This window comes from Anser anser (assembly GCF_964211835.1).
Source record: "Anser anser genome assembly, chromosome: 1".
Lineage (NCBI taxonomy): Eukaryota > Metazoa > Chordata > Aves > Anseriformes > Anatidae > Anser > Anser anser.
In genome coordinates this window covers 187,435,665-187,460,774 of record NC_139720.1, presented here as the reverse complement: position 1 = coordinate 187,460,774, position 25,110 = coordinate 187,435,665, and the positions used below count along the sequence as shown (strand labels likewise).

Genomic DNA, 25,110 nt, shown 5'->3' with positions numbered 1-25,110 from the left:
GCATTAGAGGCCTGTTAGCTCACTTCATATAGAAAGTAGAAAATACAGTTTTCACTCGATGATAGGGAGGAAAGACATAATCAGACACCTTTTGGACAGTTCATGGCCATTACAACTACATTTTGCTGTCTTGCAGTAGCATAGGGTAGTGTCAGACTAACAAAAATATGTATTTTTTTTAGTTAACAACAGAATTTCATTGTTGAAACAAACAAACAAACAAAAACACTTTCTCAACTTTAGGGAAAATTGAACAGTCATTTGACAAGGCAGATTACAGAGAGTTACTCTTCCCTCCTTGGCAACTGAATTCACAGAAAAGTCTGTCAAGGGAAACCATATCCAAGCTCACGACCTGGAAGCCTAGAACACCAAGTGACAGGAATGGAGAAGGCAGTGAGAAAGACCTGGGAGACTGTATTATAGTAAATTAAGTATATGGGCTTCTTGCTAACACAGTAAGATACCCTTATCACAGAATCACAGAGTCACAGAATGGCCGAGGTTGGAAGGGACCTCTGAAGATCATCTAGTCCAACCCCCCTGCCAAGCAGGAACGCCTAGAGCACATTGTGCAGGATGGCATCCAGGTAGGTTTTGAATATCTCCAGAGAAGAAGACTCCACAACCACTCTGGGCAACCTGTCCCAGTGCTCTGTCACCCTCACAGTAAAGGAGTGCCCTCTCATATTCAAATGGAACTTCCTGTGCTTCGGTTTGTGCTAGTTGCCTCTCATCCTGTCACTGGGCACCACTGAAAAGAGTCTGTTTCCATCTAGTATAGTCTTAATATATATACGTAATGAAAAAGACAATGGACTCTTATTTCTCTTCCTCTTCAAAATTGGTGGTAAGATAGTATGAAACACAGTTTTTCCTTTTCCCAGAAATCAAGAGAAGACGAAAATGTGGTTGTCCCTACATATAATATATGTCCCTACATATAATATATGTCCCCCATATATGTCCCTACATATAAGGATAGGGGAACTATGAATGTTCATGACATATTTTTTTTTCCCCTGAGGTTTTTGCAATAATTTGTTTTTCCCCCACCCTGGAAAACCAAGGCAGAAAAATTAGTTATATTCCTTTCTCCCTTCTTCCAAACAATCTCAGCCCTTCCATCCTTCCATCTCTGTCCCCATTTCCTTTTCCTCAGTCTTTTTTTCAAGGGAAAAATGGGATGCTTTGCTTTTGTTCTTTTTGATAGCATAGGTGTGGGGAATGCTGTGTAATTGAAATGAACTCAGATTTCTTATTGTTTTTAGTTCAAGTTTGGGACACATGAGATAGATAGTCATAGTTGGCTCCTGCAGGTAATCTCTCTTCCAAGAGATGATGATTGAGTTGATGATGATTGAAGAATGAAATACTAAAAAAAGTCTGTTCAAACTATAAATCCAGTACATATGGGGATGACAAGAGCTTATTTTGTATTGGAAGAAACCCAGCTTCTCAAGCTTTGTTAACAAACAAACAAACAAAAAAATGAGGTACAGCATGGTCTGCATAAATGAATTAGTTGTAGCTATAATTGCCAGTGTTGAGGAAGACGTGCTGAGTTTGGTGACAATTACAGCTCTGGACACCTAACTTAAAACACTTTAAAGCATATGTCCGCAGGCCTTTGAATCAAATGAAAAGATGAAAGTTTGCATTGGGTTGGGCTACCAGGATGCAACAGTATCCCACTCAGCATCCCTTGCTCAGTCAAGGCAAATCTTTCCAAATGCAGAGCTAATATTTGTTGAAATTTAAATATTAAAGTTGAAGAAATAGGAGGGGTAAACTTACAAGGAGGGAAAAGGGTAAATTCTTTAAAGTTTTTTGCATCTCCAGAGGAAAAAGAAAATGAAATAAATACCACATGGCAAAGACAATACCCAGTGTTGCCAGGTAACAGATAGATCTGATTTTGATATCTAAACTAAGGGCATGCCAGAGCTCTTTGGTCCATGCAAAGGTCGGCAAATGTTATAACTATCAGCTGAGGACAACGTGCACTTTCATTGAGGAATTGGGTTATAATTAAAATACCCTGAACCAGAAACTTGGCTCTAAAAGATAAATGATCAATTCCCATTGAAAACGGTAACTTAAATTAACAGACAGAGTCATTAATGAATCACCCAATAGTGCTATTAAATATATATAAATATATTGAGCAATAAGCAGCAATTCTTTACAAGAGGCCAGGGAAGTGAACATTCTTACTGTAAAATAAGCAACTTAGAATACATGATTTTGTGATTATTTCAATTCCAAAAACAGTAATCAAAAGAAAAGGGCCAGAACTGTGCTGCTGTGACTGGTGCTATGAGATACCAAATATAGTATAAAGCTGCAAAAATACTCCTAATACACCTCAATATGAAAGTGTTTTCCTGTGAGAGTAATCTATCACGGGATACTAGCAGAGTGGAAACTGGTATTTCTCATGTTCTGGTTAGTGTAATACTTAAAAATTCCAGCTGTTAGTTAACAATTAACTCATTATCAATAATTGAATAATAGCTGAAGTAGGAGGCTTATGATCAAAAACATCCCAACTCTCAACTGGAGAAAAAAAAAAAAAAAAAAAGGAGAGATCTTGATTACATCAGGAATTAAAATAAAGGAGCCTTCATATTTGAGTAAGAAAACACTTCAGTACACTTCTGAACACTTCTGTTCTCTTCAATAGAGTTTTCCATTTGCATATCTCAAGCTGCTTTACTAATCTAATCTAATTAAGTGTCACCAATAGATGTTCCATATTACAGAACCCCAAGGTTTAGAGATTTCTCCTTGTGCTGTTAGAGTCACAGTTTTATTTTAACTGCAGTGCATCCTAGCAATTTTTTATTCTTAATCTATTGTCTGGCCGGTGGACTTATTATCTTTAAAATATACTAATATTTCTGAGTAAACTAGAGGCTTTTACAAGGAGAAATAAGCTTTAAACCAAATAATTACATCTTTTATTATAAATGAAAATTTGCTCAATTCCAGTGTAGATATGGTTGGTTGTTTTTCATTTTATTAAGAAGAGCTTATTTGGGACCTATCTACAATTCTGTGCTTAATCATAAAGTTTCAGACATTAATACATGATAGAACAAAAAGTCTTCACAACTGTTTTTTAGGAGACAAACTCGTAAAACTATCAAAACAAAGAGTGCTGCCTTCAAATATAAACAACATCAAAATTGGATGGAGCACACAATAATTTTGGCTTCAGATAGCTGGGTAATAATTTCAATGCCTTTTGGTAAACAAAATAGATATTTCCATGTCTTTCTCAATAATGAAATACACAGTATATGCGGTTTGTAAGAAATATAAAATAGCCAGGCCCTCATATGTATGACATGAGAAAGCAAAATGCTGAAAACATGTCCTAAATAATCCTGAACGAAAAGGGGAAAAAAAAAAAAGTACAATTCCCTTTAAAAGATTCAAATTCAAAAGAGGGTAATAACTTTATCATAGAATCATAGAATGGCCTAGGTTGGAAGGGATCTCAAAGATCATCTAACTCCAACCCCCCTGCCATAGGCAGGGATGCCACCCACTAGATCAGGTTGCCGAGGGCCTCATCCAGCCTGTTCTTAAACACCTCCAGAGATGGGGCATCCACAACCTCTCTGGGGAACCTGTTCCAGTGCCTCACCACCCTCTGAGTGAAGAAATCTTTGTTTTTATAATAACAGGAAAGAATCCTGCAGATTCAAAAATTTGCAGTTTCAAAAATTTTGACTGTCATCTATAGACATCTAATAATGGAAGGATTAATGCATCATGTGAAAGTAGTGTTAGATTAATGTTTTGGAAAATGACAAAAATGGTAGTATATCTTTGACAGGAAAATATACAGGAAAATACAACAAAATTACTGAAATAATTTAGATAATTTGTTATCAATATGATAATCTTATATTTGTAGGACTAAGAGACAGTTAAGAAGAGTGTAATTGAGGACAATAATTGAATTATAGCCTCCTTCCTTTCCTCTGATTTCCTACCCTTTCTACTGCTTTAGGCTCATCTGGAATGCTATCTTAAGTCATTCATTTGAGGGGAGGGGGGAAGGGGTGGGGAGGGTGTGTGTGTAAATGTACATCTATGAAGTTATGGTTGCTTTATACTTGTATAGAAGAGAAACAACCAAAAGGCAATCAGTGTTTGGTCAGCATGTAACATGCTGATAGTGTTGATCTATAATAACTCAGCTCTGGTTCGTATCAAGACATTGTAAATGTATTATTGTGAATGGTGTAGAATGTTAATACATACGATGTAGTCAGTATTGTATGTTTTTTTCCTTAGAAAAAAAGTAGGATAACTAGGAACATTTTGAAATAACAAGTGAATTCCTGAAAAAGGATGTCTTGTCAAGGAGCTAATTCTTTGGCAAATCTGCAGCTGCTATAGATCTGGTTACAGTTATGTACATTTCAGACTCCTCTGTGAGAGACTGTTCTCATCATTTAGTCATTTGAAACTTGTGTTTTCCTCCCTATTTCCTATTAGTATCTTAAGAGAGATTGTACTAATAAAAATTATGTATCATCAGCAGAATACATCCGAAGAAGGATGTACTCTCTTTATACTTGTACTTAATCATCTGAATTTCACATACACAGTAGCAGCTGTATCCTACACTTCTACACTGATCTCAGTGAAAGACTGAAGGAAATTTTGGTTTATTTAGCTTGTCAAAGAGAAAGCTAAACAGTAACTGGAGATCAGTCTGTAATCACCTACACAAGGAAAAGATATCTAATACTAGAGTTCTCTCCAATCTCATAGACAAAGGTGTCATGAAATCCAGTGGCTAGAAGCTGAAGTCAACAAAGTTTAAAGTGAAAATGATGTGCAGAGTTTTAACATGAAGGTTAATTTCCTATTGCAAGAATTTAGCATATGATGTAGTAATACGACAGCTAGCCCAAGACTGCATGGAGGGAGCATATAGTCTCTTCTATGTATCTCAGGACCTACAAAGAAATCAAGCTCCTTCCTTTCAAGGCTTTGTTTAGTTAGTCTTGAGAGCTGAGGTGAATGGAAGAGCTCACACAATATCACTCCAAGTCTTGTCTGTATCTTCTTCTTATGTAGACAGTACAGGGGGCTCACCATGTTCCTCTCGCTAGCTTGTATCAAAGACAGAACTAACATTTGAACACTTTTCAGTGTGCCAAAGCACATTTTGGTTTGTTGCCATTGTTACTATCATCTCTGAAATAGACTCATCATGGTTATGAGAAAAAAGCTATGGAGGACAAAATTTTGGTAAATATCCATGGAGCTCGTTTAATGCAATATGTACAAACTTTAATTAGCTTTTTCATTTATGAGGATGTTACCAACTTGAAGATACATCAGTGAAAAACTGAAGGAATACAAATTCCATTGCCTCAAGCATGAAAGATAGATGACAGCAGCAACATGTGGTCTCCCTAACATCTCCCTGTTCAGAAGCTGGGGAGAGGTCATGGTTACAGAAAGCAAAGGCCTCAAATGAGTGACTAAAGCACTGCAAGCTGTATGCTAAAAGTTTCTATGCAGATAATGGAGAACAGAGAAAGTAAATCCAGTCAAACCTTCCTGTTGCCTTTCCCTTTAGTGACAGTGTTCATTGTATTTCTTTATTTCACCAGGAATTTTACTCTTTTAACTGCAACCTAGGGGAACGCACAGTCTACAGAACCTGGGAAATGCAATTGGGTGCAGTGACGGGGTGGTCTCCATCCCAAACTGACTACTCATAGGAAGAAGTGTGTCAGGGTCTCAGGTGTGGGCAGAGCCCACCTGAGCAGAAGTGGAGGGCTAAAAGCAGCCTTCCAGATGATGAAAAGGATTAGGGAAGAGTTGTTTTACACCACATGATGCTGTTGTAATGATGAGTCACTGATGAGATTAGTTGATAAAGGTGATACCTAATTCAATTGTGTATTTTTGTCTGTTTTCCTGGACATCCAGAACAGTGAAGGAGGAGTGAAAAATAATTTTAATGTTTTAATATCTAATACTAGACCAGTACATTCGGTTGAGAAACTGACAAACTGGAAAAGCAATGCTAATTTTTAATTATTTTGTTTTAAAATATTTTCACATTTAATTAAAAATGCAAAAATACAAAATTGTTGTTTTCTTCATGGTTTGCGATATCAAATATACTTAGTTTTAGAAACATAACTGTGTCAACATATTGTTCTAGCTATTTTCTGTATTTATTAATGGAATATAGAGGGTTCTAATTTATGAGTCTGAAATGGATATCAGTAGCAGGATATATTATTTTGGTTGTACTTAGCACAAGCTAGCCTCAGAAGTAAGTATGTTACCCAGTATATAACTGAGAACTCTATCATATGCATTGTTAGAAGAAAAAACAGCTAAGCATAATTGCAACTGTGTCCGTTACCCTGTGCTTGCTAGTAAAGTTTGGTGTTTTTTGAGGAAAAAAGTTAATGTGACTCATGAGGAATACATCTTAGGAGTATCAGGTTATTACTCTTACTGATATTTTTCTAACAGCTATGCCTCACTGCATTTTTAAGACCTTTCAAGTTCATATTTTACCTTATGGTTTTTAAGTTATAAGGAAATACAGTTAACTTACTTGTACTTCACTGATGGGTACAGCTTAACTATGTTTGTTGCCATGAAAAACTTCTGCCAGTAACTGTCACCCTTTAATTTTTTTAAGGTCCTTGCTTATACAGAAGGCCTTCATGGAAAATGGATGTTCAGCGAGATTCGGGCTGTTTTTTCAAGACGTTATCTTCTCCAGAACACAGCTTTGGAAGTGTTTATGGCAAACAGAAGTATGTCTTTCTTTATTTTTTTGCATAAAAAAGTTCCAGTTGGTATTTTGCAGTGTTAATCTCAGAATTTAAACGCTGTATGTCCTTGGGTAAAGTGCTTATTATGTTTTTGTTCAATTGTGAATTTCATGTTATAATCAATCACATAAATCAATCTCATTGTTTTCTGTGCATCAGTAAGATGTATTTATAAAGGCAGATCATTGCAATTGGTAAATTCTTCAAATGTTTAATAGGGTATTCACTTTTCCTATATGCCCCCTTTCCTCATTATTTTTGTAAATATTTTAGTATAATATCTACTAGCACAAAAGTTTTTCCAAAAAAAAAAAAATCTGAGTAAATGGTTAAATTTTAACTGCTTATTTAATTAGGAATTATTATTATTTTTAGTTAGGAATTAAATTCTGATATTCAATTTTAAATTTCCACTATTATTAATTAGCATAACAATTATACGATCATTATTAGCATAACAATCATAGCATAATGATAAGAACACCGCTTACATAATTCATAAATGCATATATTTCAAGTGCTGTGAGTTCCTTACTCAGAAGCCAGACTACTGTGAAGGGTATTTACAGTACCTCCTTCAGACTTTCATCTTAGGCACAACTCAGAGGAACAAAGTCAGGAACATAAGGTCTCTTAAATTGTCAGTGGGGAGAAATAGGTGTCAGCTGGGCTGCTTACAGGAGATGGATAGAGATAAAGGGGATAGTTTCCCATGTATAGGAGACATATACCATACCTGTCCCAGATGTTTACCTGAATGTGTAGTCCATGAGCTCAGGAATTGGCACTACTGTTTTGTGGATTTGTTTCCACATGGAATTTCCTGGTGTTAGTGAGTTTTTCTTATAACTGAGGCTTTCTCAATCATACATACCCACGTGGATGTTATGCTGTTATGTGGGTTCATTACAGGTTCGTTCTTCATTTCACTGCCTGTTTACGTGAAATGTAGTATTTCTTGCCCACCAGAGATCTCACTTTCTCAGCTGTTGGTTCACAGCTGGTGATAAGTAGCATTAATTCATTTTTTCCTATAAGTGGGGTCTCCCAGATATGTCCATCAGAATTTGCACATGTAATGACTTTCTTTGGTGAAGTTTAGTACATCTAGTATATTATAAGGTTTTCTAACAGATGCCATTGAGTAAAAGAAAAAAAAATATATCCAAGTGACAATGTTCTGCCAGTGTCCTGGGAAGGAAATTTCCTTTTCTAATTATAGACTGAATTAAAATAAAAAGATCAGTAAATGTATCCACTCAGTTTTGTGTATGAAAATATGCTACTTGGAATCAGAGTGGAGTGGTCGGTGAGGTGAGTCAGTAGCCTTTCACCCTGAAGAACTTTGATGTAAGCTTTTACTTCAGCTGGAGAGGGAATTAAACATTTTCTGATTCTATGTATTTTAATGCACCAGTTAGAAGACCAAATACTATGCAAACTATTGAATGGCTTCCCAGCTTGATAAAAGATTATGTGGGCTAATGGTAAGCTATAGTTCCTCTGAGGTATATCTCACTTAGGTCTTATGCAAACTGTGGAGAGTTAGTAAGAAATGTTAACCAGCTAATGCTATAGGTATGGTGTATGCCTGTTCTAACAGGCATATCTGTTCTAACTTGAATGCCCAAGAGGATAAAAGTGGAACTGACTTCTCTTCCTAAATAAAATCCAAAAAGTGTTTTAATTCATGCTGGTGAAGGAAAAGAATTCTGAAGATGGTTTACTACTCTGTATTCTCTCTTCTTCATTTAGCTTCTGTTATGTTTAACTTTCCTGACCAAGCAACAGTGAAAAAAGTTGTGTACAGCTTACCACGTGTTGGAGTAGGAACCAGCTATGGTTTGCCACAAGCCAGGTAATTTTATTAAAATAACTTGTAAATTCTATGATTATTATACTATATAAATTATATTATTATATGGGTCAATACTAAAACATTATTCCTGTCAAGAAACTCTAGGTTTTCAATTTTGTTAGGGTAGTTTGAGAAATAATACCCTTTACTTAATGTATGGTCTGGTGTTGTAGAATAGAAGTAAAAGTATTCTAAATTAGATTTTGTGATCTTTAAAGGAAATAAGCACCTTCCAGGTGGACCAAACCTTCAAAGTCTAGTTTTCAGTCAGGTTTTATAACTGTATGCAAAAATGATAATCCTTGCTGTGGCTGTAATGCAGGATATGGAAGTAAACTTGACTAGGCTTTGTGTTTACTAAATAAAAAACATTTTAGTTTACATAACTTCTCAGTGGCCATTTATATGAATGTATATGCATTTTACTTCATTGCTTATCAGTAATGCTCATCAAAGCCTATTTTGCACTTTCCAAATTCCTTCCATTCATTATTATGATTCTTCCTCCGTTTCCAAAATTATCACAGTATCACAGATTTCTAGGTTGGAAGAGACCTCAAGATCATCGAGTCCAACCTCCGACCTAACACTAAATACTCCACTAAACCATATCGCTAAGCTCTACATCTAAACGTCTTTTAAAGACCTCCAGGGATGGTGACTCCACCACCTCCCTGGGCAGCCCATTCCAATGCTTAATAACCCTTTCGCTAAAGAAGTACTTCCTAACATCCAACCTAAAACTCCCCTGTCGCAACTTTCACCCATTCCCCCTCATCCTGTCACCAGGCACGTAGGAGAACAGACCAACCCCCACCTGTTTACAGCCTCCTTTAAGGTAACTGTAGAGAGCGATAAGGTCGCCCCTGAGCCTCCTCTTCTCCAGGCTGAACAAGCCCAGCTCCCTCAGCCGCTCCTCGTAAGACTTGTTCTCCAGACCCCTCACCAGCTTGGTTGCCCTTCTCTGGACTCGCTCGAGCACGTCCATGTCCTTCCTGTAGCGAGGGGCCCAAAACTGAACACAGTACTCAAGGTGCGGCCTCACCAGAGCCGAGTACAGGGGCACAAATTATGGATGATCTATATTTTTGAAAAGACCGACCAAGATTCAGTTCTAGAGGTTTTCACATACTATGGGCAACTACAGTCCTTATTTGTTCTGTCATCAATATCAAATCAACCTCTGGTCAGAGATGAGGCTGGTAATTGTCAGATCCTATGATATAAAAGTATTCATATTTCACTGATGGAGAAAATGGTATTTATGTGTACTTGACTGAGCTGGGGTGAAATTTCCTGCTGCCTTATTTTTGTTTGTTTGTTTAGTAGTGTCTGTTCAGACAGTAAAATTGTTCTTGAGGGTGAATCACCAGAAGTTTGATGACATTTATTTTTTTAGATTCAGATTGAATTTCCATTCAAAGTCAAAGAAAAATAAATGTAAGAGAGAGGACAGACAGGAAATTCACAAAATATGGTGCCTTGGGTTCAAATCTCTGGCTTGACTTGGCCAGAAGCCAATGACTTAATCATCAGTGTATTGTCTGGGATGCGTCTTTCTCTTTCTTTAAGTCATTTTCTACAAACTAAAAATTCATATTGTCTGTGTTTTATCCCAGTGCAGAATGTGGAAATACTCTGTAATGTCAAAGCATCTGTAGAATTGGAGAATATTTCTTTCCCAGCTGAACATCATTCCTTGTCATGAGCTCAGGAGACTCATGATGCCTAAGGCTTGATCTCCTGAATGTGCTGAAATCTTTAGGCAAACTGCCAAGTTTCTCAAGTTTTCACCGAGATCAAGGGAAGTTGAGGCATCTCTTTGGAAGGTGCATCTTGTTAATATTTGCATTGCTCTTCCAAAAACTCAGATTACAGGAATTGTTGTCTCTGAATGGAAAATAATAGTATTCTTTTCTGAAATAAAAAAAAGGCCACATGTTCTAGAACAAACAAAATGCAAATTTCTCAATCAGAATTTCATATTTATAGTGACATTTTTAAACTTTTGAAATTATTATCCTTTGTGCATTATTCACTGAATAATTGTCTGAAAAAAAATTGTTGATATATAATTATTGAGAAAAGTTTCAGCTTCAATATTTTATGCAATTATTTCCATATTTTTTGATTAAAGTTCAAGTAGAATCAAAAACGGGCTTGTTAGCCTTCAGAATAAATCTGGCATATTGTAGTGAAGTTGTTTTACTTTCTTGTTTTTGTGTAATTGCTCTGTGATTTATGCACCATAAAGACCCTTTAATCATGGTTTTTCTTTTATTTCTGTCTACATACCCTTCAGTAGGATTGCAGTGGAGTAATTGAGGAAAAATGTGGCTCAATAACTGCTCTGTAGTTAATATTTTGTTGATGTTAGAATATAGTTTCCCTTCCCATGAATAAGTTGGCTCCAGAATGCTAGCAAGAATTTTTAAAGTTATGTTTATTTGTGTCATAAACAGATATGATGCTGGGTAGCCAGCATCTACACAGGGAGCTGCTACACTGAGTAAAATGTTATCATATGTTATGACCAATTTTTCAGATTAACTTGAAAAAATTAACTTAAAAATATTTTATCTAAAACAAATCTTTCTAGTAGTTTTGGTTAAATTCTTTAGTTTTATTTTGATAACATTTTTATCCAAATTAATTACATTGTTATAAAGAAATGCAATTCAAGATGGAAATAATCTGAAAGTTAACGAGTTTTAATGAAGTACATGGACTTTAAGTGAATTTCTATTTTTATGGAGAAATCCTGTGATTAACAAAGATGGAAGGAAAAAACAATATTTGTGATCTTCTAATACAGAGGAATACAAGAGGAATACAAGAGAAATCTTCTAATACAGAGGAATAAAAGTAGGCAAACTGGTATCTTCTCAAGACTGTTAGAGAGCAGCTGTTTTGAGTAAGTCTCCAGTTTGTATCTGCTGGCATTCCCTATTTTAGCCTGTCTAAAGCTTTTATTCAACAAAGCATTCAAGACTATACTTAAAGTTACAAAGTATTTATATCCTTAAAATCAGTCACATGTTGAAGTGTTTGGTCTTGTTTGGTGATCAAATTTATCTATCTTCCATATATTCAATTTCATTGTTCCTAAACATGTTGCATTGATTATAGTTTTTGGCCTTGTCATATGATACAATTGGGTAGACAGTACTATCCCTTTTATTTAACTTATTTCTTCAGCTCTACATAGGTAAAGTAATATCTTCAGTTTTACAACACTGTTATCAGACCACTTTTTAGGGTTTTAACGACTCGGGTGTAATTTACTGATGCAATTTTATTGAGGGTAATGTCACAGCCTAGAGAACAAGTGTGAGGTGCTTGTGGTTTTGGAAGCATACAGGGATCAAATAATTGATAAAAGATACAGTTACATTATCATACTTCACCATTAAACAAGTGCTAGCACCTGAGTCTGAATTTTGTTGGGCCATTAATGTTTTAGATAAACAATAGCTTCGGTTATTAAAGCTGAGAAATACAAATGATGAAGTTTTTTGCTGAAGGAAAACATGTAATTTGGCTGATGTGGTAGCTATCTTCAACATCACCTCATCACTGTCACTAAAGCATAAAACCCATTTCAGAGCTTTGATTGAATGCAAATATAGATGAGTGTCTTACCAGAAGCCTGTGATTTTCCCAAGCCTTTTATTTTTTCTGTATAGGAGCAACATAACACAAAACATCATGCAGATGCTATATTTTTGATAAGATTCTTTGTATGAAGTTGTACTGTAGATAAGTTTAAAGTGATTGTGAAAGGGGGTGGGTCATGCTCCACATATAGAACAAGCCTTCCCTCAAAATTTCATAAAATACTTAGTAAACATATTTAAGGCATATAAAACTTGGAAAATTGGATTATCCCCTTGTATGTCAGAGGGTCTTCTGCAGTTTCCATTTTGAGTAAGTACTTCACAATTCTCAAGAAGCAAAGGAAGCACACACATTTGTGCATCTTCATATTTCTGATGGCATATCGAAACAGAGGAATGGTTTGATCAAAGTTGGGTGGATTTAGCAAAACACAAAACAGTGGGTCTGCCTGTGTTAACTGAAACAAGCAGGATGTGCAACCAATTTATTGTGCATTATTTTTTCCAGTCTCTTCTGACATAGTTTCAAGTTTTTCCAATACCTTAGATAAAAAACAAATGAGGAGCCTTTTTAGTATATTTTGATTTTATGTAGAATTCAATTAAATCAGGCTTTCAAATGCAAAGTCCAGCATTTGACAGTTCATAGATTTTTTTGAGTCTCTTGGAGATTGTGGGTGAAGTCTAAAGGCATCTACTAAGTTGTACTGATGCGTACATTTGTTTTGTTATGAGAGGAACAAAAAGTCTATGACAGAAATACTTTGTAAATTTAATTATCTCTTTAGTATTTTTATTTTCTGTATTTATTAATATTTGTGCAGGATTAGTCATAGCTTACTGGGAACAATACAACTTTGAGACTTCCACTATAAAACTAATTGTAATTCTATAAAAAGCAATAATATGTATGTATGCATTCAGATATTTCTTAACATAAATTGTTCACAAGAAGCATAACAGAAACAATGTTAAAAAAAAAAAAGGAAAAAAGTACTGTCTCCTGTGTACTAGTAAAGTTTATGTACTGCTGACATCTTAAAATCTACTGTAAAATAAGGATAGGTGGCAAGACCTTACGCACTGCAGTTTGGGATAAATATAAAGAAGAAGAAAAAGAAGAAGAAGACGAAAGTGTAGGTACACTCACATGGTCATTTTTGTATGCCCAATTTGTAAGAGTAAGCATAGCAGTCACTGACAACCTAGATATTGACAATTCAGACATATGATTGTGATAACTAGTCATTCCAATAACTTTTATCCAGAAGTAGGATATAGTGCATGTATGCATATATATATTTATAAGTAGGTGGTCCACATTTTTGTAATCAATGCCTGATTTGACACCTCGTATATGACTTTTTTTTTTTTTTTAAGAAAATACTCAGCATTCAGAGTCTTGAAATAGTACGCTTAGTATATCTAGTGGGCAACTGAAAACTGGTATCCCCAGCATTGGGTGAAAGCATTAGGTGTCTCCAGTTACACTTGGTAAGATATATACATACCATATATATATATATATATATAATGTAGATAGATAAAATTAATGAATAGGCTAAACTTCAGAAATCTTTTTTTTAACAAGTATAAATATTTTTCTATTTTGATCCATTTATAAGGTGTATGTTTCTGTAAAAAAGGTATCTGAGGAGATGAATTTTTCCTCTTTCCAAATATTTTCCTTGTCTCTTTTCAACAAATATAATTTTCTTGAGAAATGAGTTGTGAGCAATTAAGCTATTTCTGCTTGTTGCAGATTTCTTTCTTTAGTGCATTAGTGACTGAATCCAGTTTCCTGTATTTTACTAACAAGGGACAGCATATATAACGGATAATTTGGTGCATGGTATTTGGTTATAACACTGTAGTCAAATTATATCTGGAAGAGCTGAAGTTTTCTGCTTTTCTATTCCTTGGCACTGTAGTTAGATTCTTTCTCCCTTGTACTGTCATGTAATTTTTAGAAAGTTTGTGGAAATTAAATATCTTAAACTTGTATTCCCTTTCCAAATTTCAATGAAATGCAATTCTGGAGAAATTGTCAGTTATTCTGGAGAGATAGACAGATGGACATGTGAGCAGATAACTGAATAAAACTGGTTTCTTTCAGAAATCAGGCTATAGATAGAAATCTTGTAAATTACTGGGATATAGGAGTGGATCATGGGTAGCTGACCGTGGAGAAGGAGCACAAATTGTGGAGTAAATATCTTCAACCCATGTACTGGAAATATATGGCACTTTAATATCTATCACTCACCTTAATGAACTTATCTAAACATGTCCTTTTGAAACAGGGAAATGGTACTCCTCTTTTATTCCTGCTGGACAACACAGGCACCAGGAGGTCTGCAGTTCCTTTTATTTCCAGTCTTTTAACCAGATTCAGAACAAAATAAAACAAAAAATATATTCTTCTGAATTATTACAATGCTGTAGTACTGGTAAAATAAAATAGAGATCTTAATTTTAGTAATTTCTCAAATAACGGGTAATAGTATCTTCTTGACTTCATTAAATGAGATAAAAAAAACCTCTGAGAGAATCTGAAATTAATCACACTAATAATGTTGCCCTACGTCTTAACATTTAATGAGGCTCTTAAAATAATCATTCTCTAAATATATTTCCTAGGAGAATCTCTCTGGCCACTCCCCGACAGCTTTATAAATCATCCAACATGACTCAGCGCTGGCAGAGACGAGAGATATCTAACTTTGAATATTTGATGTTCCTCAATACTATAGCAGGTAAGGCTTCTGACTCTTTAATCCTTCATAATATGTTTATGTTTGTCAAAGTCTTAAGCACCGTGACTTGATAGAATACATTTATCCCTCTGGAATTCAGCTGCAGCTTTATGATAGATTCTGAAACACACACATTAAATTTTTTCAGAAAATGCACAACCTATCACTGAGACTTTAGATTCATGTATTGTTGTGGAGGCTGTTCCTTGCTCTCCTTCTGCTATTTCCTCCGCTGACAGCTTTGTCTGAAGCTTTATTAGAGTCAACAAACCATTGCCAGAGAGTGTCTGGAAATAATAATGGGAAAATGTAATTTCGCTACTTCATCATTCTCAGCAACAGCAACTAGACAGCAGAATAACAACAGTATTCTGCCTAGTACAGATGTCACCTGGATTGTGGTATGATTAGATTACAGCATCTTTTCTCATTTAGTTCTTTGAACTGAAATATAATATCAGATTACATATTTAAAATGAGAAATAACTGCCACAGACATCCATTCATTATTGGCAAAAGAAGAGTTTTTCTGGCAATTGTCATTAATTAAACATTTACAATGGATTTTCCTTTTCACCTTTCCCTTTTCTATGTATTAACTTCTCTGGTAATTTTAAATGTAAAAAGCAGCAATTTTCTACACTGTATACTAAGATTTCTAGGATGTTGTCTACTATCATGATTCCTGCCTCTAGCATGTATACTGCTTGTGAACCTGCCTACAGAGAGGCTTCGTCATATATTTCACTCCAGTGAGCTTTGATTTGAAACCCAAATTAAATTCCACCAGACACCACTTTGTACTCCGGTGTTACAACTCATATCTTTACTTCGCCCTGACTTTTGTGCTTGAGGTTATCTTCAGGCCAGATATAAGACAAATGCAAGTGCAAAACCCAGACGTAGCACCCAAATGACCATTACTCTGACCAGTGTGAGTCACTGCACTCTTCCCAGTAGGGCAGTGGCAGAATTCAGTAGCTGTCAAACATGCTTTCTTTGAACCTTTACACTTTCGCCTCTGTGCTTATGTGGTAGTCATCTTCCCTGCATCCAGTCTCACAGATATTAATAAATGTGTCATTAGATTATCTCAGCGGGATACTGAAGTGCTGCCACTGAATGGGTAGAAATCTGAGGGCATGTTTACCTTGGGCAGTGGAGCACAAAGGAAGAGTCCAGTCCCTGAAGCTACCAGAGACCTGGGCTGGAGAGTCTGTATGGTACAGTAGCATGCAGGCACACCAGCTTGGCTTCCGAGCATTATAGCTACAGTCACGCAGATCTCTGCCTAAGGAAGGAGTCCTGCTGAGCGTTTATTACCTCTGGCACAGGGCCACAAGAATGCTGCTATCCTGCTTCTGGACACTGGCCTGCATCCAGCTGCTCCATGTCTCTCACGCATCCGCTGCCCTTCTGGTTATGAGGAAATTCAGGCAGAGCCTCACAGGCTTCCCTGCCTAAATTTGGAGGGCTTACTGAAGAGCTGGGTAGTTAGTCTAAGTCCTCTCAGCCCTTGTCCCATACATTATTGACAAAATGTCCTTCACTTGTAATTTCCTTTTTATGTATTCATTTCTTCTGTAAGCAGTGTCTAAACTCTGTAACGAGAGGAGACAAGAGCTGAGCCAATTTTTGATAAATTACTTTTCATTTTTAATCAGTTTAAAAACTTGAAGGTCATTTATTTTTAGGTACATCACCAATACATCCAAACCTGGAAGGCATCCTTATGTCTGAATTCAATTAGGAATTGCAGTGATACTTGCACCAAAGTATCGATCCCATCAGAGTATCCCAGAAGTCTCAAGAAAAAATATTTTTTTTGACCTGTTGCTTGATACAGTGCTGCTAGACAGGCTTTATAGCCAAACACCTAGATGCTATCGTAGGCAAGTTTCTCTTAATGTCATCTAGTGTTCACTTAGATTCACCTGCTTTACAAAAGGATAGCCTTCCATTTGCATTCCAGGTTCCCAATGTTTGGAGGATTACCTACTCATTTTCCTCTTTTTGTCTTTGAATTTGTATTGTATTTGGAAAAACTTACAGCAGCTTGATCAGTATCTTAGTAGCGTCTCACAGTGTCTCTCTACTTTCTGGCAGTTTTTTTGGTATCATTCTCTTGTTGTAAATCTCTTTTGTTCATGTAATCTCATTGTTGTTGTTTGTATAAACTCACTTGCTCATTTCAACAACATTACCTACCATCTCTATCAAGTCTTTCAGCAAGACATGATCAAACTCAAATTTAAATTTTGGTGAAGACCATATTTTCTGAAAGAGGTAAAAGAGCCTCTAGAACAAAGGTGTCCGAAATCTTTAGCCCCATTTTTAATTGACTGACTTATTTTGTAAAGTTGTTCTTTTTGATGACACTTTGAGCTCACATGGATTAACTTTGTGCTTTCTATAAGAGAATCAATATGCTCATTTAAAAATTTTTAGAAGTGGCCAAAATTTGTTAAATAGCAATCAATAGTATCAGCTATGACTAATATGCTAATATCAGCTATGACGAGTGTATGTTAGAGTGGTCTTCAATGCAAAGAGCTTGAAAGAAAGCATGATTGCAATGCTATATTATGTGCTTTTTTTATCTTTTTCATTTTGTTCAAGGTTTGAGACTATGAACATAGAAAAATAGATATCAGTTGTTAGCATCATAACATCTGTTGCATAGAATCTCCTGACATTTTGTTTGAAAGTCAGAATAAAATTTGCCCTTGGTAGCTTGCTCTCCTGCCAGCTACACACACACAGACAAAAACTTTCTGAAAACAACATAAGAGAATTAATTCTGTCTGCAATTCTACACATGTCAATAAACCTCTTATTCCAGTTTGAAACACACCGTACGATTTTTGAAGTTTTTGATGAAAGCAAAAAGGAAAAAAATATTTTTTGAAAAGTCATCCTATTTTAGTTATCCTTGTATTAGAAACATTGGAACTGATAACTGTCCAGATACATCTGTGTTACACAGAAGCAAATTTCTATGTATGAAGTAGACACCACCTTTGGCAACCAGAAGAAAATACAATATTTTGTATTTCATACACAAACATGAGATATTGAGTATGACATCCTTTGCCAAGTAAAGACATGATGTATTATTTCCTTCTTGTTTTGTAAATCCAATTTCCAAATACACTTTTAATTATACTCATTTGTAATGAGATCCCATAATAAAGATTTCTTCAAAAGATACAACTTCTTTACCAGTAATTGTTTGTGTAGACAGTGATGGCCTAGTTTTGGACTATAACTCTTTGTTTAAACAAAATATTCATGTTTAACGATATCATTGATTTTAGCTATTGAGAAATTTGTGCACCAATTTTTTTTAATCATGTTGTCATTTAAGTTTCTTTTGGTATATTCAGCATATCTGAGCCATAACCTAGTCACTTAAGGAAAGTGGATGTTTGCCACTTGAGAAATGTGGATTATTTGCTGCTAAGTGACAAATAGGTCCCTTTATCATTTTTCTTCTCTTCCAAATAAGCAAAGGCTCACTAACAAAGGCATTTAGCTTTTTGCTAATTCTTTGTATTCTATGTACTTCTTTGTATCTTCCTTTCTTCTTACAGTGGTGCTTCATTAGCCTCTAACTGTTTTTAAAGCAATAAAAGTCACTCATGTGACTGTTATAGGTTGGAGTAGATGATCTTAGAGGACTTTTCCATCCTAAATGATTCTATGATTCTGTGTTTTTGAAACTATTGTCTTCTTTCAACCTGTTTCACTGGCCCTTTAGCCAACTATTTTCTCATCTCCCTATTCTGTTTCTACAGTCTTCACCTCTTTACTGACTTGGACATATTTCATCATGTTTACAACTCTGTTTTTTTCCCTCCCCTCAAAAAAAGTAAACACTGCACTCTGCTATTTATCCATCAGTCTCAGTGTTATGCTCTCTGTGCCCCTGGTTTTTGTCCTGGCTGTGTAGACATAAGCCTTCCTGGCCACCTTCCCCCTCCTCCTACCTATTCCCTTCCCAGGGATTCTTTAGTTTTGAAGGGTTGGGAGCAGCTATGATTATACTAATTGCCCTTTCTTCAGGTACATAGAAAAAGGCCACATTGCATGTGAACAACGTGTGTCAGCTGAATGCTTTGGGTGATATAAAGCCCCAGTAATTCTTATTATTCTCACTTTCAAAATTATTGAAAAGTACTTAAAAGTAATCCCACTGTAGCAAAAGAAATCAATAAGAGTGAAGACAAGTAGTTTTGTAATATTTGCAGTGCCCACTATTTGTTAGAAGTCTAGGTTTGAAATCTATTTCCCAGTATGTAACTGACTTCTGCTATTTTTTTTTCTTTTCAAATTGTAGTATATTTAATATGTGTTTGCATTTGTATATTGATATTTTAGTTCTTTTAAATCCTTCCTGCCACAGCTCTTAATAGAACTGGAGAATAATTATATCCATAATTTTTGTAAGTCATTTCTTCTAGTGGAAAGGGATTATTTTTAAAGGTTTGTGGAAAAACAAAATGACATCTCGAGTCAGGTAATAAATTCAGATGAACTTCTTCCCCCTCCCTCTTTTTTATTTTTGCCTGTTTAGCATTTTCCACTTTTTTACTCTGTGATGTACAAGCCCTTGCTGGTTAATTATGTATATATTTAGCTACTGCATGTGTTGGGCTTATTATTGTCATCTAATTAGATGTAACTCGAACTACTTGCTTCTAGAAAAATCATTAAAAATTCTTTCCTAATGACCTAGAGATGACAAAATGTCTGTAAAGTGTGAAGAAGCAGACAAGCACAGGAACATTGCTCTTAAAGAGTGTTAATCCAGATGCTGCAATCATCTAATTAAACAATATTTTGCTGTCATTAACATTTTCACCAAGGAATTGCAGTTATAATTTCTTTGTCAGCTGTCTCTAGCTCACTTTACCTTCAAAACTAAAGTGCCATATAAAAACATTAAATTGGATGGTTTAATTAAAAAGTTTTTTTTTTTTTAATGAAGAACATATCCAGTATTTCTGAGATCTCATTTACTATGCCTCAGTTTTATTGTTCAAGTAGATTAGTGTCAGAGGCTTGCAATATTTAATATTCAGCCTTTAATATTAATCTCTGTAAGCCTACTTGGGAAAAAAATCTGAAGCTTCTGAAAAGGTATAGTGACTGCCGATAGCAGTACAGGTTTGTGTTTTATATTTATTTAGCTAAAGAAAGAAACAAATGATTCTTTCTGGAAGCACCAGACAATTGAAGAGATGGCTAAATATATTCGTCTGCTGACTTTTTACTCTGAAAATAACCATTATAAAGTCAGAACTGATGAAGAAAACATTCGTAATAAAGTTAAACCACTAATATTTATGCATGTTTAGAATTAGGGATTTGTAATCCCATTACAGCCCTAGATCACTGTCTTCCACTCAGATAAGCATAGATGTGTGGTCCTATTTCATCATGAGTGTTTGCTCTCCTTTTACAATTTAAACTAGGGTTCATCTTTCTGAGTCATTTTTATTTGCTGATATTAAAAAGAAAAATGTTGAATTAAGAAAAATAAATGATGAACTTTTTTACTAAACAACTTAATGGTTATTATTAATAGTTAATCTCTTCATAAGAAAATATGCTGTATAAATATTGAAGTAGGAGAGAAGTAAATATTTTTTTTATTTAGGCATAAGACTATGGTTATATTTACCAAATACATAATCACAAGGGCTCCATAGTATGTAGCTTATCCTGTCTAAACTGTGAGATCATCTGCTTCAAATTATTTCTCATTGTGGAGTTAAAAATCAACAAAAGTTTTACTGATAACACAGAGCTAATTCCACATGATAATTTTTTCAATTGTCCATAATATAAGTAACCTATCAAAAGCACACAGCAAAGAACTCAAGTACAACAGCTAGGTTTGGGATTGCTTTTTTCTTGTGCTGTTTACGTATTTGTGATTTTCACATGTGGAATTGAAACAAAAAGTCAAAATCTCATTGATAGAATACTGAAATTGAAAAGAAATTAATGGAACAAATATTGAAATGAAATAAAATCTCAATATGTAAAGTCTCAGTTTTGAAATTAAAAGTAATTTTGGATGAACCTAAATTTCCTTTTGAGAATTTTGAAGAAGGATGTTCTTACCTTTACAAATGTTTTGCAGTGTTTTCTAAATTTATTTTTTAGTTACTGTTTCCATAAGAGATTTTGATTCTGAAGAATCATAACTTTTGCTTACATTTTGTATTAAACTATGCTCACCTCAGTCATTCTTTTCCTGAATCTTAAAGTTATTTTAGTCTGCTGTCTACATAAACAGCAAATGTATAACAATAATACAAATGTACAAGGTAAATGTGTCACTGAGATATATTAGAAAGAAATTTGTGCAGTATTTAAAATTATTTTCTGACTTCTAAAATATTATGTGAATTAGTTCTTTCTTCATTTTGGATAACATTTTAGAAGAGGAGAAGAATATATTAATCTCATTTATAGAACAGGAACAGAAGAATTCAGGAGAAATCAAAAGGAAAATTTCTGTCTGAAATTTCACTACTATCTTTTTGGTATATTTTCTGTTGTGGAGATTTTTACAAACTCTTCTGTTAACTTAATTGAGGATTGTTATAGTGAGAAAACCATTTATTATATAAAGGAATACTTGTATTAAAGTCACATTATAAAAAAACATTAAATTTGACAATCTGAAGAAAATTTAGAAATAATATGTAATTAATCCCTTACTAAAGCAGCTAACAATATTCTGATCTGAGAGACATGAAAATGTGACAGACTTACCTTCCTTAAAGGTTTAGGAGTCCCCCAAAATTTAAACAAAATCATTGATATTCTGCCAGAGAGTACTTTTCCTTTTCCTCTCTCATGCTGATAAATTTTGCTTTATTTCTTGATCTAATTGTCTGATAACTACTCATTGAGTCCAAGAATGGTTTTGCATTCATTCACTGTTAAGATTGAAGAATTGCCTTTATTCCTATCCATGTTTATTTGTACAGTGTACACAGTGCTGTTATATATATATATATTTAACAAAGTTGTAGTGTTCCAAATGTTAAAAAAAGAAACAAACAAACAAAAAAACATAATGATAACAATGTGCACCTTTCCCTTTTTCAGTGAAACTATGTATAAAATAGAAACACACTTCTTGTTCATCAACTTCCATTGAAAAATAAGGTGCTTGTAGAGCAGTGAAAGTTTCATATTTCATTAAAGCAGAGCTGATTTTTGTGGAGAATTGCAAATGCTGCTCAGAACAAGGAAGCCTGTGTTTTTCTGTGCCAGGTTTTGTACCCCAGGAATCTGTCCAGAATCTGGAAGGAAGCAGTTAGCAAGACAGGGCTGTAAATCTGCTGCAGGACTGGGAATTGTTAACCTGGGTTATTTCAGTCTGCTAATTATATTATATAAACACACACACATATATTTATTACGTGATTTTGTTTTTTAAGACTCATGTTGCATATTGTGTGGTTGCCAGTAAATCAATATGGTGGATGCTTCTGTACTGAGCAACTTTGTTCGTCTTATCACTGAAATGTTAGACACTACTAAATACCAGTTGACACCAAAGTAACAGCCTTTCCAAAACACACTTTTCCTGGTGATGAACTCATAATTTTCAGTTCACTTCAGTCTCAAATTGTTCTTTTGAAACAGTATCTAAAGATGGCTTTTGCATATTTGAGCTGCTGCTGGGATCATAGCAATGTTTCTTTCATTACGTTTGTAGAGAGTAGCCTGGGGTAGTTAGCTCCATCTTTTATGAGTGGTAAAATGTTTTTTAATTTTCAAAGTGGCTAGGAAATACTGTTACAGTAAGCATGTCTTCTTCCACCTCTAATTCTGAGATCTCACCCTTTCTTCAGTGGAGAAGTGTTGTGGGGAATAATGGATTAATATGCTTCAGGTCAGACACTTTCAAACCTCAAATAGAGACCCTTGCTGTTGGACTGTCATTTACAGCTAATCACATTGCATATAGCTGATAGAAAAATAATACTCCAATAGTTTTAGATTTCAGCTTTTGTGCTAGAAAACAGCTCCATGGAAATAAGAAGGAAAGTGCTTAATGGCATAAGGTGTTTTATATCGATTTTGAAATATACTGTGCTGATATTACGCTGATTTCTGTGTCGACTTCTGTTTCAAAATAAGTGCATCTAAACAACTGCTAATCTCTGGAATATTTATACCTGATTCTGTCTAGTGGGATGAATTAGGAGCATGTGATACAATGAATGTAACTGCTAGATTGTTTTTCAGCTGGAGAAATTGACACTATTTCCTAATTCTTAAAACATTTTCTTTCTCAATAGGACGAACGTACAATGATTTGAACCAATACCCTGTATTTCCATGGGTGTTAACAAACTATGAATCTGAAGAGTTAGACCTGACCCTTCCAGGCAACTTCAGGGATCTTTCAAAGGTATTGTTCAATACTGTTACAGACACATAGCCAGCCTTTTTAGCAAGAAATTTTGCTTTATAACTTACAGTCTGATTAATAAGTAAGTCTTTATCTTAAAGTCAGAAAAGTATGAATTAGACTTCTCTTTTAGAATAATTTTATAATGAATCTGTACATTATGTATTTATATGACACTAACAGATCCAGTTCCAGACTTGCAACTGTTCAGTGCCTTTTGACTTCCATTTCGTGATGAGACCACTTGATCTTACTGTCTCCCTTACTTCATGAAAACTGATCTTTAGAAATTAAAAATTCAGACTAATTTTTCACTTCTTTTGCAAGGCCTAGACTGTAGTAGCAGCACCTGTTGGTTTAACAATTGTTAAGTAGTCTTTTTTTATTTTAGAATATGGAGTACCTGGTTCCTATTATTATTTGTGGTCCTCCAATCAAACTTGAGCAGTTAGTTTTTTATAATATATAATATAATATATATAATATATATATATAATATATATATAATATAATATAATAATATAATATATATATAATATAATATAATATATATTTCCTGTAATTTGTTTCTCTAATATCACCAGACTGTAGTCTACCCAGATCTGCTACGTAAATTGTGCCAATAAATTGGCACATATATAATATATAAATATAAAATATATATATATAAATTATATATTATGCATGTGCCAATTTTTATATAAATATAATATATATTTATTTATTTATATATTGTATATGTGCCAATTTATATATATATATATAAAAAAAAATTGGCAGAGAGAGCCCACCCTTGGCATCTCAGTGTCTTGTATCCCTGTTGGAATGGCTGTACTTGCAGAAGCTCTACATGCAGTACCTATAGACAACTGTAACTGTTCCTGGAAGCCTGCTTTTGTGAGACTTCTAAAACAATTTGAATAGTACTTGATTGAATAATAGCAGATAGACACCTAAGTTTCCCCTCCCTTTTTTCTTAGGTAAATAAAGATTTTTTTTTAAAGAAACAGAAATCAAAGGCCTCAAATGTAGAAAAATCGGTTGAAACACTACTTATGTTGTGCAAAACTACTGACCTTTCACAATATTATGTTTGCTTCACAAATGTGTTTTTTACTTATATAACATCACTGTAACCTGTACCAGAAACAATAAAAGAAAATCCACAAATGTGAGTTAAATAAAGATCAGTAATAAACTTGAACTGGCTTGTTCACTAGTGAATATAAAAATATGTGTTTTAAATTGTTTATGGTAATAAAGCTTTCGTTAAGACCCTTACACTTTTCAAAATCTCTCAAATCCACTTCTTTCTAGTATGAATAGCAGCATGTGTGGTGAAGTGCAACAAGATTAGACTGTGTCTCATGAGTCTTTCATTAGCTACTTAGTTTTGGTCGAATCCAAATTTTTATGGCAGCCTATTTAAGTATATAATTGCAACAGGAAGTAGTGTGATAGCTGAGTAGATAGGTTTTCCTCACGAGTCAGTAAAGACTCATTATGGAATTAGTGCATGTACGGTTTATTAAGTATCACCGCAATCCTAGTAGTGCTCTCCTTTGAAAGGAAATGTAAAATCAAGCCCTTGGTTATTTGTTTC

General features: G+C 34.6%; 1 protein-coding gene across 14 annotated transcripts in view; it reads left to right on the top strand.

Moving 5' to 3' along the window:
* The window catches only part of NBEA (neurobeachin), a 520,716-nt gene that overhangs the window by 409,648 nt on the left and 85,958 nt on the right, over window positions 1-25,110 (top strand). For all 14 annotated transcript variants that reach the window (XM_083801108.1, XM_083801105.1, XM_083801107.1 and 11 more), the window contains 4 exons: window positions 6,698-6,815; window positions 8,589-8,691; window positions 14,949-15,064; window positions 23,395-23,507. In XM_083801108.1, the coding sequence (XP_083657234.1) occupies window positions 6,698-6,815; window positions 8,589-8,691; window positions 14,949-15,064; window positions 23,395-23,507 (450 nt within the window). The remainder of the gene's footprint in view (window positions 1-6,697; window positions 6,816-8,588; window positions 8,692-14,948; window positions 15,065-23,394; window positions 23,508-25,110) is intronic.